At 53.7% G+C, this 15,355-nt stretch overlaps 6 protein-coding genes across 6 annotated transcripts; 1 reads left to right on the top strand and 5 right to left on the bottom strand.

The window, feature by feature from the left end:
- Positions 1-72: 72 nt before the first annotated feature.
- AB675_8764 (uncharacterized protein) lies at positions 73-2,277 on the bottom strand (the record flags this gene model as incomplete). Its single annotated transcript, XM_018149238.1, has 2 exons — positions 73-1,005; positions 1,972-2,277. The coding sequence occupies 2 exons, from the start codon at positions 2,275-2,277 to the stop codon at positions 73-75; spliced, it is 1,239 nt and encodes a 412-aa protein (XP_018004264.1).
- Positions 2,278-2,708: 431 nt separating this feature from the next.
- Positions 2,709-4,630, bottom strand: AB675_8763 (putative RNA-binding protein; the record flags this gene model as incomplete). The annotated part of the gene is made up of 7 exons (XM_018149237.1): positions 2,709-3,419; positions 3,461-3,837; positions 3,885-3,939; positions 3,999-4,126; positions 4,172-4,232; positions 4,277-4,479; positions 4,528-4,630. 7 exons carry the CDS (start codon positions 4,628-4,630, stop codon positions 2,709-2,711), a joined length of 1,638 nt encoding a protein of 545 aa, XP_018004491.1.
- Positions 4,631-6,640: 2,010 nt separating this feature from the next.
- On the top strand, positions 6,641-8,667 carry AB675_8762 (High-affinity fructose transporter ght6; the record flags this gene model as incomplete). The annotated part of the gene is made up of 4 exons (XM_018149236.1): positions 6,641-6,925; positions 6,983-7,287; positions 7,343-7,434; positions 7,484-8,667. 4 exons carry the CDS (start codon positions 6,641-6,643, stop codon positions 8,665-8,667), a joined length of 1,866 nt encoding a protein of 621 aa, XP_018004723.1.
- Positions 8,668-8,971: 304 nt separating this feature from the next.
- On the bottom strand, positions 8,972-10,083 carry AB675_8761 (uncharacterized protein; the record flags this gene model as incomplete). Its single annotated transcript, XM_018149235.1, has 2 exons — positions 8,972-10,018; positions 10,069-10,083. The coding sequence occupies 2 exons, from the start codon at positions 10,081-10,083 to the stop codon at positions 8,972-8,974; spliced, it is 1,062 nt and encodes a 353-aa protein (XP_018004334.1).
- Positions 10,084-10,834: 751 nt separating this feature from the next.
- Positions 10,835-12,289, bottom strand: AB675_8760 (uncharacterized protein; the record flags this gene model as incomplete). Its single annotated transcript, XM_018149234.1, has 1 exon — positions 10,835-12,289. One exon carries the CDS (start codon positions 12,287-12,289, stop codon positions 10,835-10,837), a length of 1,455 nt encoding a protein of 484 aa, XP_018004565.1.
- Positions 12,290-13,369: 1,080 nt separating this feature from the next.
- On the bottom strand, positions 13,370-14,682 carry AB675_8759 (Demethylsterigmatocystin 6-O-methyltransferase; the record flags this gene model as incomplete). The annotated part of the gene is made up of 5 exons (XM_018149232.1): positions 13,370-13,698; positions 13,741-13,823; positions 13,874-14,294; positions 14,338-14,467; positions 14,512-14,682. 5 exons carry the CDS (start codon positions 14,680-14,682, stop codon positions 13,370-13,372), a joined length of 1,134 nt encoding a protein of 377 aa, XP_018004266.1.
- Between the last annotated feature and the right edge of the window lie 673 nt (positions 14,683-15,355).

Genomic DNA, 15,355 nt, shown 5'->3' with positions numbered 1-15,355 from the left:
TACTTCACACGACACGGGAATCGCGACCATCTTCATAATTTCCGCTACAGGCTAGTGGTGGTCATCGGTTGACTATAATTTTGAGCGGCTGTTTGGCGCAGGAAGCACGAAGTCATGCAAGAAAGTCCATCTACACTTTTCCTTCCATCCTCTGGCTTTCCAGTCGTTTGCAGGGTTCGGAAAGAAGTCTACTATATCAGGGAGACTCCCGTCATGAGCCAGCACAGTGAAAACATTGTCCATAGCATCTATCGCAGACAGCTTGTCGATGCTGTCTTGTGTCGCCTGTACGTTGTGATGTGGCCCCTGGGACGTGCAGTATGGACTATGCAGAGCCCTCCCAGGGCCCTCCCTCCAATTTCGGTGAATCCGCAGTAAGTCGTCGACGGAAAGTTCATTCTTAGGGCCGGACCTCGTGTCCGAAAGGGCGAACTTTTCAGTAAGTGGATAGAACGCGCTGGGACGAAAGAGAGCAGGATTGTGCGCAATGTCGCCACCAAGCAGTATGAAAGTCGACTGATCTGGTTCGTTACGAGGTGCAGTAGTTCTTGCCAGAGCTGAGAGATGGGCGATGGTGTGCCCCGGACTGCTCAGCAGATAAAAGCTGCCATCGCCAAAGAAATCGAATGCTTGCAGGCCTCCAATACAGAAATCTGGATCGAAAGTGATTTCAGTCACCGTTCGTCCTTCGTACAGATCACTGGTCGTGTCCCAGCTCCTCTTCTTGGCTGGCCAGCCAGGTAAGAAGCTTTTCTTGTACCCAGGACCAACAATGATTTTCGTGTGCCGTGACAACGTCCGAGGATCACCTGTATGGTCGAAATGTTGATGTGAGTATATGACCGCGTCGATTTCCTCTGCATCTACCCCAGCGTCCCTGAGAATGGCTGCGACGTCTTTGTCAACAGATACACTGGCTTTGGAGTCTCGAACCCATTGCAGGACTCCCGGCGTGCTCGAAGTCTTCCAATCTTTGCGAAGACCTAGATCGAAGAGAGTCTTGGACTGTGAGGCTCATGGGTTATCAAAAAGCTGTAGCTCGGCGTCGGCTCCCCAGGCGATGACAGCGTAGGATACCACTCATTGGGGCCTTGGTAATGTGATAGAGAGATATTGCCAACACGGGTCGTGGTGTCGATGATGCTCACACCAACAATCTTGTCAGAATGAGGAATGCGTACCGGCCATTCCGATTCCACTGCCATGACAGCAGGGTATCGACCATGTCGAAATCTAGACAGGTAAAAGGAAACAGAGATGTTCTTCCTGGCCAGATACGAGTACGTGCTTGGCGATGCAGGAACCTCGGTTGCGACTGAACTTTCCATGCCTTGGCAGAAGTGCCAGCAGTCGATCGACGTAGGGGTATATATGTTCAAGCGTCGCAAGCCCTGGTGTGAGAAGCTCGAAGCTGACCACGAAGTAGCCAACAGCTGTCGCTGGTTCATCTACCCGTAATCGCAGCTTCACCATAGGTCAGCGCTGAGAATAGTTATGCTGCGTTGCTCAAGGTGCGAATCGGCAATTCGAGCCCGCAGCTCGGTTTCACGAGGCTTCTGTCGCATCGAATCCATAGGGAGGACTTCCTAGTCGTGAACCGTGCCTGCCAATATCATGGCTGGCTGAAATTTGGTGATCCTCATGTCGCGTTCTGCACACTGCCAATTGCTGCCAGCGCATCGCTTTGCAGTCTCCCATCTTTCTCGTCGACTAAAGCAGGCAGCAACATATTCTCCCATTTACTCATGGCAGCCTCGACTGCCTCCAGTACTCCGCCTTCACGCACCAGAACTTCCTCTTCCAAGCCCTCCAGTAGTCGACCCCTTCCCAGCTCCTCCCTTGCTCTTTTCAAGAGGCTCTCCACCTCAATCACCATGCGCTGCCTTCTTGCTGTGTCCGCTGCATTACCGGCTCGAGCGACTTCCTTAGCGCACTCAAGAGACCCTCCAAGACACCCAATATCCTACCCACCCGCATCGCCACTTGCAAACCAATCGGATAGCCCTCATCAAAACCGCGCTGCATGACTTGCGCTTTCGAGTGCGAAAGGCCGTCACGGTAGCCGTCGGCCATCCGTCGGCGGCGGACTGTGGGCAGGTCCGAGAGGACTGCCTCAGCTGGTGTCAAAGGGGATGTCGGTCCTGCTGGGCCTCTACCCGCGCTAGAGTGTTGAATCTGTGAGCGAGGCGGCGAGTCTGCCCATATGTCGTCGTCAGATACATCTGTGTTGCCTGTGGTGCCATCCTGTCTTGTCAGAGGTTGATCAGGGCTAGTCATTGCGGTAGATCTGGAGTGTGGGGATCCTGAGGCCGACGACCGGCGTGATTCCGTCTCCATGGTATGCGATGATGGCCGCCTACGGCACACAAGACTTTGAGAAGAGGCTGCATTAATATTGTCAGCCTGGTGGGAATAATTTTGCTGCGTGAAACTTGCGGTTTCACTGGCCGCCGTAGCAGTTGCCTTGAAAAAGGCAACCAAATCAACTAAGGGGGGGCCCACAACGCGCAGATTTCACACGGCCTGATTATGTCAGTCGACCTTGTATGCATGGTTTGCGTAATCGGACATTGCGAGGAGAAGCATGAGTCAAGCTCCAGGAAGCCAAGTCCTGGGTCTGCACACGAGATGTCCATGGTCGCAGACACAACAGCATCGCATTTCGATTATGTTACAAGTAGGATCACTGTGTAGTGAGCACTTTATCCTCAACCCAGCCGCTCGTATCTCTCCCGCGCCCGGTCTTTACCTTGCTGGACCCATTCGCCAAATCCATTGCCTTTGGTATTCCTCTGTGCTTCCTCGACCGCGTCGCCTCGCTTCCCGCCTTCTGCGCCCAATCCCACACCCGGAGCATAGGCATCTTGCGATATTGGCACTGTCATACCTTCACTGCCTTTGGCACCGAGACCAGCACCAGGAGTATAGCCCATCTTCGATAGCAAAGCCGCGCCCTTGCTCATGGCAGGCGTAGCAGCCTCCGAGTCTGACCCAGTCGTTCCTTTTCGAGCTCCAGTCTGCTTCTTGCCGGACGAGACGTTTTCGCCCTTCTTGTTGACAACGCCGTGAATCTTACGCCGTTCTTTTGCACGATCACGGTACTCCGACTCGCCTTCGAAGGGGACGATCGGGATATCGTGCTTCTCGAGCTTTCCCAATGCTTTCAAAACTTTGCTCTTGTTCTTCAGGTTAGCACCGTGGAGTTCAGAAACGCGTTCGTGCGTGGTTGCCTCTGCCATGCTATTGAACTGACGCATACACAGGTAGCAGCAGAATCGAATAGGATCGGCGAAGGATTGAGTCGGAGCGATTGCTGGGGGTGACGCTGTTGTCTCTCCGTTCTCCGAGGCGGCAGCGCTGTTGCCGTTCGCACTCTCGCTTTTGGTGCCATGCAACTCCGCGTGCCGGTTGCTCCAGAACTGAAGATGAGAAGCAGTGGTCTTCTTCGCAGGAGTTGTACCAATCTCAGCGACAGCTTCCTCTTTCTAGCCTTCTCGTCCTTGGCGGCAGACTTGAGACTATCGGTTCCAATAGCTTTGGCAGCTTCCGGGCCTCGCGTTTCAGGCTCAGCCGCACCTGGAGCATTGACAATAAGCTCCGTCACATAAGCTTCTTCGTCCCAGTATGCCAGTTTGAGGCTCGGATTGTTGATAGGGCTGATGAGGAAACGTTCTTCGCTGGTCGTTGAATTCAGCTTAGGCACAAAGACGCCTGCATGTATGTAGCTGATCATAACGTGTTTGGAGGCGATGGTGAACCGATCGAAGGAATTGTATCGGACAAGGGCTGCTTGTGCGTCCTCGATGGTAGCATATTCGGCGAAGCATATCTCCAACTCTCGTTGCTTCGTCGATCTCGTACAAGAAGTACCCGCCTCAACGTACCCTCGCGTGCACCTAAATTGGTGTCGCCAGTCGTAGACGCGACTTTTGCGCCTTTCTTGTTGGACACGGTAGCCGATTGTGTTGTGGATGCGGAAGCTTGTTCAGCTTTGCTACGCCTTTGGCAAAGAGCTCTTCTGACACACTCCCCTCCAGTCCGCGGACCAAGAGAAATTGTGATGGTGTATTGTCGGGCGAAGCGTCGTTGTCTCCAACATTGACAGCTTTAGCGACACTCACGGCATCTGTGCTACTTGAGACAAGTCCATGATAGAGTGATGGCAACTTACCCGTCTTGGATGCTTGGCAGCGGAAGCACTTGAGCCTTGTTGCATAATTGTTGATCTTACACTAACAACGTGAGTCAGGACTTCCAGTGACTTTGAGTGACTCACATTGGGACAGATCCAATCATTGTCATCATATGTTTTATCCCGTCTCTCTCGGGAAAAGGTCAGTCGAACTTTCGATACCTCTGCACTGCTATGTCGATCGTCGTCATTGCCATAGAGATAAATGCTTGGGTAGTTGCGGTGCATAAAGTCCTCTGCATCTTCAATCGTTGGAAAGCGGAGGAACCCAAACTGTCTCGATTTTTCTGGCGTGATTTTAGTACGATGATCAGTGGTAGCAGCGCCGGACCTACTCGTTTGCCGGTCGCGAATGATTCGCACATCGTCAAGTCGCTCGACTCGGTAATTCTCCCTCAATTCGATGGATATCTGTACGTAGGCAATGGTCTTAGTCATCTGTTCTCAAACGCGTTGCAGATTTACGGTCCGTCTGCTTTCGGAGTGGGAGCAAAGGACAGTCGGACATCTTTCTCGGTCAGGTGAGGTGCCAGCCCTTCTATCATGACTTCCTTGGACGGCGGCCCTTGGCTCGGGGATCGGTCGTCGTGGTCGTCAGTCTGGCTGCGCTGACGACTGCGCGGGCGCTCGTATGACTCGTCATAGGGGTAGTCCCGATCGTAGTAAGAACGCCCGCGTCGCGGTGACGGCGCCCGTCTGTCGGCATAGTAGTCGTTGTCGCGACCGTAGTCTCCGCCAGATGGGCTTCTTCTCGCCGGTCCACGAGGTGCTCTTGAGATGTCTTGCAAGCACGAAATCAGCATCCGCACTCAAACAGCTTTCGTTCGGTCGCATCATGGTTTACCAAATGGAGGGCTTCGTCTTCTTGGTGGTGTAGCATCTCTGCGACCAGGCGATCTTGATCTGGACCTGTCATCGTAGAAGTCAATTGGCTGACGAGCCCGGAGGCCTGGCGGCTCGTGACCGCCGCGGGCCCTATAGCCTGACATCACGGCCTTCCGCGTCTGCAATGGCAAGGCCGTGCGCGCATTCGGGTCAGAAGGACACCATACGATGACGATGAGTGCAGTCGAGGTAAAGCGAGACACGCTAGACGTAAAGAGAATAGCGTCTTGGCATCAGGTCCTCGCTTGTCATTCCGAATCTTCCGGAAAAGACCTCACTGCCGGCGTTGATCACCCTGTAATTGCTGCAAATGCGAGACTACTTATGCACGACACTCTTGGCTCTAGAGGCTCTCATTGACTACGCGCCAGCTGCATGAGCAACAAAGGACGAGGCGCTCGAGACTGGCTTCCTGTACGTCTACGAATAACTAATCTTCGTCCAAGTCAACTGAATTGTCAGCTCACTGCGTTGCTTACTGCCCACGGATCCGGCCCTCCATTGACCCTTCATCTTGTCTGCCTGAGGTTCCGCTGCAGAGTACGCAATCAACACACAGCGTGAGCCTGGTGCAAGGAGACCTCGCGAGTCACCAAGTCTGTCCGCCAATGCCTCCATGCTCAGGACGCGCCTTGCCATGAATAACAGGAAGGCGACCCGCTGGCGTGACCATTCATCAGTCGCCGCCGTCACTCATCGAAACGTTTGCGGGAAAGCCTGCTGGTGAGTCCGCGTCAGGTTACTTGCTGTTGCTGCCCTGGCATGCTACCTGCCTGAATACAGTAATACCTATGTTGCATTCTGGCTTACCTTTAAGCAAATATTGGTGACCCATTGCTGGACCTGGACTGAGGTTGTGCAATATGGTCACGTGGTCGTGATTACGCAGCTGTGGACTGAGATGATCGCCCGTGCGAACCAATCGAGCTGACTGGACTACGTCACACCCCTTTTGATAGTAATGCTGACATCGTGTCCCCAGGCAGGCGCCCCTGACTCCGCAGCCTTCCGGAGGAGCACCGCGGTCATTATTGTTCCAGAAGATACTTCCCCCAGTCATTTGACCCTCGGCCTACCCGCGGTCGGTCAGAAAGTACGAGCATGAGGTGGGTTTCTCTGCAGCAGTCGGCCGGAACGCTCGTTGCTTATTCGTTTCCGGTGAACAGACTGTTTGGAGCTGTCACCAACACGGGAGTTGTTTCCACTTCCTCATCCAAGTCTCCGTCTGGGGCGAATCCTGGGGGTTGTCAGCCAAATGCGTGCTTGAGCATCACTCTACGAGCACAAGCGATTGCTTACTCTACCCGCTCTTGCAGACCACCCCTCGCGACTGTCAACCTTCCACGAATTGAAGGACCTTCCGCTCACGTGCAACACCATGTCATCACGCCACGCTCCTGACGCTAGGACGTTTTGTCCATTCGCCGACTTCCGTTGGCTAGAAAATCATTGACGGCCACGTGAATGGATTCTCAATTCGTCAGGCCCATATAAGATCACCCATCACCCACAGCTGTCCGACCTGATATCACCTCTCTTCCTGTTCCTGAAAGTCTGAGCGAGATGGCGACCGACACCGGTAACGAGTCGTGGAGAGCCAGTCTCCCACGACCTAAGTTCCGTGCACCAAAGTTCCAAGTGCCTACTCGCCAGTCATTGGGTTTGACCACGCACGTTGGCTACGACCAATACAACCCCAACCACGATGGCTCAGACCAGGCTCGCAAGTCCTTGACCAACCTCGACTACTCTCCATTGCGTCGCATCACCCTTGCCTCGCTATGGATGGCTCTGTTGATCTCTATGGGAGGTTTCATCTTTGGCTACGATACTGGACAGATCAGTGGTGTAAGCCAGGCCATAGCGTCCACAGAGCGTATCAGTGCTGACAGTATGTGGCACTAGTTCTTGGCAATGCCAGATTTCTTGGAACGATTCGGTCTTCGACATCGTGATGGGACGTACTACTTCAGCAACGTCCGTGCTGGGCTGATTGTCGCTCTGCTCTCGATCGGTACTCTGATGGGCGCCCTCGTTGGCGGTCCTATTGCCGATGTCATTGGTCGCAGACCATCGGTCACGGTATGGTGTGGCATTTTCTGCGTGGGCAACATTGTCATGATTTCTGCGGACGACAAATGGTACCAGGTGATGTTGGGTCGTTGGGTTCAGGGCTTAGGCGTCGGTGCTCTTTCGCTCCTGGTCCCAATGTAAGTATCCCCGTGTACTGTTACGCTGGCAGATTGGTACTAACGCAGTTCCCAGGTACATGGCAGAGACTGGACCGCGTCACATTCGTGGTGCTCTAATCTCGACCTATCAATTGTTCATTACCTTTGGCATCTTCCTTGCATCATGTAAGTACGTATGCTCTCCCATCGAATCTGATGCTGAGCATGACCTCAGGTGTCAATTTTGGAACCAATGAGCACCAGCGTGGCAACTCTGGATCGTGGCGTATCCCTCTCGGTGTGGGTTTCCTCTGGCCTTTGATCCTCGGCGGCGGAATCGTCTTCTTCCCAGAAACTCCTCGCTTCGTCTATCGCAAAGGCCGCAAGGAAGAAGCCAAAGCTACGATGATGAAGGTGTATGGCGCCCCAGCCAATCATTTCGCCATCCATGTCGAGCTCGAGGAAATCGAGCAGAAGCTTCGCGCCGAAGAGGCACAACGCACCCTTGTTGGCGAATGGATCCACATGTTCTCGGCTCCCAAAATGCTCTATCGCATTGCTCTGGGCATGGCTCTTCAAATGTTCCAACAGCTCACTGGTGCCAACTACTTCTTCTACTACGGGACCACTATCTTCCAGGCTACTGGCATCAACAACTCGTTTGTCACTCAGATGATTCTCAACGGCATCAACTTTGGTTCGACTTTCTACGGTCTCTACATCGTTGAGCACTACGGCCGCCGCAAGTCTCTCATCATCGGATCTGTCTGGATGAGCATGATGTTCTTCATCTTCGCCTCCGTCGGTCACTTCTCGCTGAACCGAGACGATCCTCAAGCGACCGAGTCCACAGGCACTGCCATGATCGTCATTGCCAGTTTGTTCATCTTCGGCTTTGCGGTGACCTGGGGCCCGATGATCTGGACTATCTGCGGTGAGCTGTATCCTTCTCGCTATCGTGGCAAGGGTATGGCCCTCAGCACGGCTTCCAATTGGTTTTGGAACTTCCTGCTGGCTTTCTTCACTCCATTCATCACCGGCGCCATCGACTTCCGATACGGCTACGTCTTCGCCGCCTGCAACTTGGTCGGCGCGTGTATCATCTTCTTCTTCGTCATCGAAGGTCAAGGTCGTACACTTGAAGAGATTGACACAATGTACCTGCTCAACGTCCGACCCTGGAACTCCGCCAAATGGGTCGCGCCTCCACCAGAGGAGATCGCCCGCATCCGCAAGGAAGCTGGCACCCACGACGGAGCCCTCGAAGGCGGCGAAGATGCCATCGCTCCACACGTGAGCCGTCAGGACCGCGAGGCCGCCGAGGCCGCAGCACTGGAGAAGGAGCACGAGCTCGACCGCAGCAGCGGCGAGACCGACCAACATCACGCTCCTGCTCCTGAGGTGCAGCGCGAGACCTGAGGACTCCGGAACTGGCTAAGCTGGCTGGCGCCTATTTTCGATCGGCGCCAGGTTTGGCTCAAGCTGGTTCCCTGATGTGATGGCGACCAATTTCAACAGAATTCGGTTGCTGTCCCTGCCAAAGACGATGAGAGAGCCGTTGCCTTCTGTGAGAGCGGAAACATGCCGCTCTCCAGATCGACACCCAGGATCCGCGAGAGCAATCTTGTGGGGCAATTGCTTTATAAAGCTTGCCGGTACTTACAGTAATACTTATGATATCCCACCCAAAATATGCAGTCGTTAACACATATCAATCAAAATGCTATGCTCGCCGCGAATCCGCAATGCTCTTCAACCCCATCAAGCCGCACCATACAGCCTCCTCTGTCCTGATGGTACGACTGCCTTGTCCTGGCACAAGGTTGATCCAGTAGTCAAACAACTCATTCACGTTAGCACCACTGATGCCCTTGCCCTCCAAAGCCGTGTCATTCCTCGCCGCAGTCTCGAGGCCGGCGACACCACCGAACACGACCAGCATATGGCTGTACTTCGGTATCGCCTCCGCATCAAGCTGCGTGACAGGCTTACCCCTTTCTGACGTCCCGAAACTCACGTCGTAGCCCCCATCGTACGTAGACTCCGTAAACACTGCACTGAGACTGTCCGCCCTCCTCAGTGTGTAGCCCCAGTAAAATCCTCCTTCCTCTCGAGGGACGTCCGGCGCAACAGCTTCCGCCTCCACTGTCTGGTCATCTTCTGGCAACCGCACAGTGACTCTCGTCTTGATTGGAATCTGCACTCCCGGCAGCAGATAGTCGTCTCCCAGACCTACATCCACCATCGTCCCCTTGCTATCCGATCTGGTAGTCACACCTTCTCTATAGGGACACCACTCGTTCGACCTCAGGTGGTGCGGCATATCGAGACTTGGTAGCGTGCCGGCAGTCCGCAGATTCGGATGCATCTCAAAGAGCGTTTTCCGGAGGTGAGGTGGCGTTTCGAGATATGAAAGGATATGAATCAGAAAGTGTGCCGGATCGGACAAAGCAGTGTAGCCTTCTTCGTCGTCAGCATGTGAGCGCCGCTGCCGTTGTTTGCGATGCTCGGAATCATGGTTGCTGGAGGTAGGCTGATCGTCAAAGATGACTACTTCGTCGACAGAGAAGACGGCGAAAGCGCGAGCAAGGGTACCAGCCAGGTACGTCTTCTGGTCGTGAGACTTGGCATTGGCAATGATGCTTCCAGGCAAAGCGACGGACAAAGTTGATGTGCGTGGTCCAGAAGGTGTGAAGACGGCTGTCGGTTTCGATGTGTCCTGTTCAAAGGTGCCAGGTTGGGTCGCGTGGTTGTCGGTGCGCTTCCTCTTCTGTACATTTGGATCAATTTGCATGTTGTGGAAGACTAATTGATACGTACCTTGTCACCAGCCATGTTCAAAGCGGCTGTTGAAGGACTTGATGCCACACAGAGCGCCAACTTTGCAGAGGGGAGGGAACAGGGCAACCTCTGAAGATTTAGCAAGGCCGCTAGTTCTGAACAGGCTTAGACCAACGGGGGCCCAAAAGTGTGGTTGCCTTGCGAGCCACGCTCGTGCCTCTTCATCCGGCACGCTATTGCTGCAGGACCACGAGTTGCATCCAAAGCCTGCTGGCCCTAGAAATGACCACAGTGAGTCTACCGAGGTCGATATCATCTCTGCCAAGCATGTGGTAACCTTCGAAGAAGCCAAACCGTACAGCAGAACAAGGATGTTTGTCATCCGGTCTTGGAAATATATTTTGACCATACTGTGCCTAGACCGAGTATTGAAGTGTGCCACACTAATGCTCTGTGGAGAAATACAGTTGTCATCCGCACTCATGAGGGACCCTAAGAGACTTGTTCGGCTGAGAAGCAAGGACTCAGCTCGAGTGATCGTTAGGTGATAGCAAGCGTTATTTGAATGAATGAACACGATCAGGACGCTGTGGACTAATACTTCAATACGGCAGTGTTAGAGCAACGCAAGCTCACTTGATCGGCCGCAGGCCTGCGGTCGTCTGGACTCAGGCGAGGGCAAGAGTGCGCAGCAACAGCGAAGATGATGATCCACAAACATTTCATAATGTACAATTCCTCTCGAATGGCGAGTACTGAATATTACAACCAAGTCAGCAAGGCACGCAACCTTCAGCATCACACCTCATTTCCTTCGCCTGGTAGCGGCCCGCTTGACGACGCCGGCCGGCCGACTCCCAGCACTTGCTGACGCCACAGCCGTGGCCCTTCTCGGTTGCGATGGCGCGCTGACTGGCTCACCTCCCTCAGTGCCTTCCAAACCGACGTTTTCAGACCGCAACTCGTTTCTGAGCTCTGCACGAACCTGCTCCCGCAGCTCGGTAGCCATACTGGTCTTACACTCCTCCCTCCACTTCGCACTTTCAGCAGCAATATACTCCGCCTGCCAACGCTTCTTGCGATCTGCCACGTACGCGACTTGCCAGGACTGACGTTTTTGCGCGATATATTCCTCCTTCACATCCTCCAGGATCTCCGTTCGTAAGTGCCGCGCCTGTGAAGGGTGGCTGAGCAATTGATGCACAGCCTCTTCAATGCCACCGTCGGCGGAGAGGAGCTCTGACCGAAAGAGAGGAGCTTGACGGCGATCCTCAAGGATTCCGTAGACTGCGGCCTCGCGGCCAGTATCAGATCCGAGTAATTCCGTGCGTAAGGCTTGTGGCTGGTCCTCGCGCGCGAGGATTTGCCTAACGGCTTCCTCACACCCATTATCAGACTCGAGTATCTGTCTGACAGCTTCCTCAGATACACCGTCAGACTCGAAGATCTGTCTGACAGCTTTCTTCCATCCCCCTTTATACTCGAGTATCTGAAGTATCTGTCTGACAGCTTCCTCGCGTCCACTGTTGGACCCAAGGACTTCGTCACGCAAAAGCTCTGCGGCTTCTTCGTGGTCAAGAATTTGACTGATGACCCGTTCCACTCGAACCTCAGACCCAACCAGTGACCCAACGAGTGCATCAAGCACAGCCGTCGGAGCATTGCTGGACAGCACCTGCACCAGCTCCGAAGCGGTTCGCGGATTTGCAATGAGGCGGTCCACCGCAGCCTCGATGCCCTTTTCTGATGCTGCAATTCGCTTTATGAGAGCCCGACGCAGGCTCTGTGTTGTGAATATGTCCTCTCTAATCTGGTGTGAACTGTTGCTGCCAGCGACAACAGCTGGAGCAATCCTCACAGCCCTGGGACGGGTGGCTGTAGCTTCGATACGCAGCTCATAACTCTCCTCGTGGCCCCAGTCGTCACACTTGTACCAACGCCGCCCGTCCGGCCACGTACCGTCAGACCAGCCATCCACCTCCGTCCCATGTCGCAACCTTTCGTAGATGCTGGTCAACACAGCATTTGCTTCGTCGAGAGTGTCGTAAGGACCATGGTGTGTGGGATCTGAGCCAGCACGGAAGGACGTCCATTCCTTGTGTTCGATCACCGTGTAGGAATACTCAAGATCTGGACAGAGAAGTTCAGGCGTGATCGCCCGGCCTGGGTTCGCAATACGTCCACCCCGTCGGATCTGGTCTATGCGCCTCAAGCTTGCTGGAGTCGGCCAGAAGATCTGTCTTTGCATTCTTCCAGACATGGGAATCGGGCAGGCCACGAAGCCAACCAGGTTGCTGAGCGCGTCCAATTGACGCGATGTGATTTGATGCGTCTGCCAGTGCTTGCACTTGGCCAACGAGTACGGGTAAAATCTGCGTCGGGCTCACGTGGGCGCTCACCTCCCCCGCGCCGCTTTAAATGTCGGCGCACCCTCGCCTCACCGTCGACTCACCTTCCACTCACCTTACACTCACCCTCGTGTATCTGCCACACCATCCTATGTCGATTCCGAGCCCGCGACGCGCTCCATCGTGCCTGACCACAAAAGGAGACGTTCTAAAAATGGCGCGACTGCAGGTTCCCGTTGCTTCCCCCTCTTGGCCACACCGTTTAAAGACCCATTTCTGGGACTTCCTGAACGGACGTGATCAGCCAGCCAATCAAGTTCTGTCCTGTGCCTACTGCACTCAGCCCGTGTTCACAAAACATTCCACAGACGTCGTTCACGCTCAAGACATGTCAGAGGATAAGCCTGCCGGGCATAGAGCTTTTTGTGGAGATGGAGCCTTCGTTATTGGTTGGAGTGATCAAGATGGACCGACCAACTCCGGGGGCATATGATGCTAGTACTGTTGTACTGGTAGATAGGCTAGCTCATGCTTCACGTGCTATTTGACAGCAAGGCGGCCAAGAGAGATCTGGGATATGAGCCGGCATTTGACACGCTCGAGGGCTTGTGCATGACGGTCAAGGACTGGAACAATACGAAGGATGGGAGCATCGACTCAAAGTCGAATCTGTCCTGAGCCGATAGGTGCGAAAGGCGTGGGGACGCTTGAAGAGTCAGTGTTGCAGCAGAGCTAGGTAAAAGCTATGCAAATGTGATTGAATGGCGTTGAGAGCTCGACAGATCTCCAAGGCCCGGGGATTTCCAGTAGCCCTTCAAACTACAATTTCGTCCAGACGACAACTTGGAGTCCGTTTCGCGGATACTCCGCGACCCAGCTCTCACCGCCGGCTCGATATTGGAGGCAAATATGAGAGCCTGAAGGTCGCCACGCCACCACTACAGTTTAGTATGAGCTTCCGGAACTGCTCCCATGAAGACACTCGCCCACAATCAATCCACGACGCACTCAATCAGACTGTCAGCCATCCCCGTCGTAGCTGTTGGAGTCCAGATCTTCTCGATGCGCAGTCCGCCCCCAACCTCATTGATCAGGTCAAACCACTGTTGCGTGGTCCGCTCACGGCCACACATTGTCAACATCATGAGCAGGTCCATTGTGGAAGGGTACCAATGGGCATCCTGATCCGGCAGAACCAGATCATTAATGAGCAACTTGCTGTAGCCCGGCTTCATCGCTGGCACTACAGCTCGAAGAATCTTGAGACATTGCGCGTTATCGTGATCATGCATAATCTGATGCATGAAATAGACTTGAGCACCTGTATATCGTCAGTACTAGTCAGAGACGCCATTGTGCCTACCTTTCACAGGTTGCTCAGTGTAATAGTCGTAGGCCATTTTATCAATACCATCCAAGTTGACATGGTCGATGACATAGGCAGATCTTGCAAAATCAGCCGGCCTTTCACCCCTGGGTGATTCTTGCGGAACCACTCCAAGTCGTGCCCATTGCCGCCTCCAATGTCGACGATCAGGGCATTGCCATCGCTGTGGAGCTGCTTGACCGGGTAGAGCCCATCGCTCCAGGTAGGCTTGCCTTCACTCTGTGCTCGCATCATCCTTCCAAACAAAGCACCATTCACTGGGTCTTGTGACAGGTGTTCAAACCAGTTCAAGTCACCAAGGCCGAGTGTCCATGCGAAAGCAGCTTTCTGAGGATCAGCTGGCGACTTCCACTCATAATGTGCCAAGAAGTCTGGTGCCTGGGCAATAACTGGTGCAAACCATCGCGTGAACTTGAGTGTGGACGCTGCGGAATCCTCTAGGAGGAATTGGGAGAACTTGTTATTGGCAAAGGTGTCGACGCTTGTCTCTGTAATGCTGCGAAAAGCCGCTAATTGGCGCAGAATTCGCCCTATGTCGTTGAGAGCTGGTCAGGAGAGAAGCTAAGGACTTACTGATTAAGAATGGCTCGGCTTTTGTCGTTTCTGTGATCTGTGACACCGATTTGGGGGCATTGTCGTTTTCTGCTAGGATAGAATAGATATGGAGGTCGTGAGCTGCGTTAAGTGCCGAAATGTGTAGAGGCTACTTTCGTTAGTTGCTGCATATCTGGGAGCCCGGCTTCGCACTTCTGCCCACTGGGTCCTCATGAGCTTCTCTCCGGGGAGCTCGAGTTCAGCCTGAAGTTTGCTGCAAAGTTCCAAGGCACGTAGACGTGCGTGGGTATCCTCGTTGCTGAGATCATTTTGGAGTTCAACCAGGCTGCTCAGTGTCGCTACGGCTGCACCATAGCTTGCCATGTTGAGTACTAGGCACGATGAGACGATAATTAGGACTAAATGGAATCATATAAGGGAGATGTATAGTAAGCTTTCGGGAGGATCATGAACTTTCAGGCCAGTGTACGTAGCACGACTGCCGTGTTAGTGCTAGCCATTGTGAGACTAAGCTGTAGGCCGCACGAAATCAGCTTTGATAGGACCTTGGAGTAGACAGCATTTGAGCGGCTGCGGTCATGCAGAGCACACAATGTCTTAAAGGCTGATTACACGCTGTGTAGCTCGTGCGCCCCCCCACCTCCTCCATTATATTAGACTCGCAGAGACATGTAAGTCAATGTACTGAGGTGAGGTTCCACATTACGCAAGAGCGCTTCCAATTCCTGACGGAAGAAGCGTCTCCTGACCCAAAAAAGCTCAGAAGATTCGGAGTAGTACCTGAGGCTAGGCAGCTGAGCTTGACGTGGAAAGTCCTTCAGGTCGCCCCAATGGATCTCCAGAAGTCTCAAGGCAGAGAAGTCGCATACCAAAAGATCTGTGTCTAGTGAAAGGCCCATACCCGATAGTACTGAAAGGGCCAATCGTTCCAGATTCAATGACACAAGGAGAAACGCGAATGGGTCGATTAGCAGAGGTGGAACTGTAGCCGTCTGACACAGAGGACCATGGTCGCGGTCCGTGATTCTTGTGACCA

The sequence above is a fragment of the Cyphellophora attinorum genome (genome assembly GCF_001299255.1).
Source record: "Cyphellophora attinorum strain CBS 131958 chromosome Unknown Contig3, whole genome shotgun sequence".
Classification (NCBI taxonomy): Eukaryota; Fungi; Ascomycota; class Eurotiomycetes; order Chaetothyriales; family Cyphellophoraceae; genus Cyphellophora; species Cyphellophora attinorum.
Note: the sequence above shows the minus strand (reverse complement) of the source record. Positions and strands in the feature narration are given on the sequence as shown.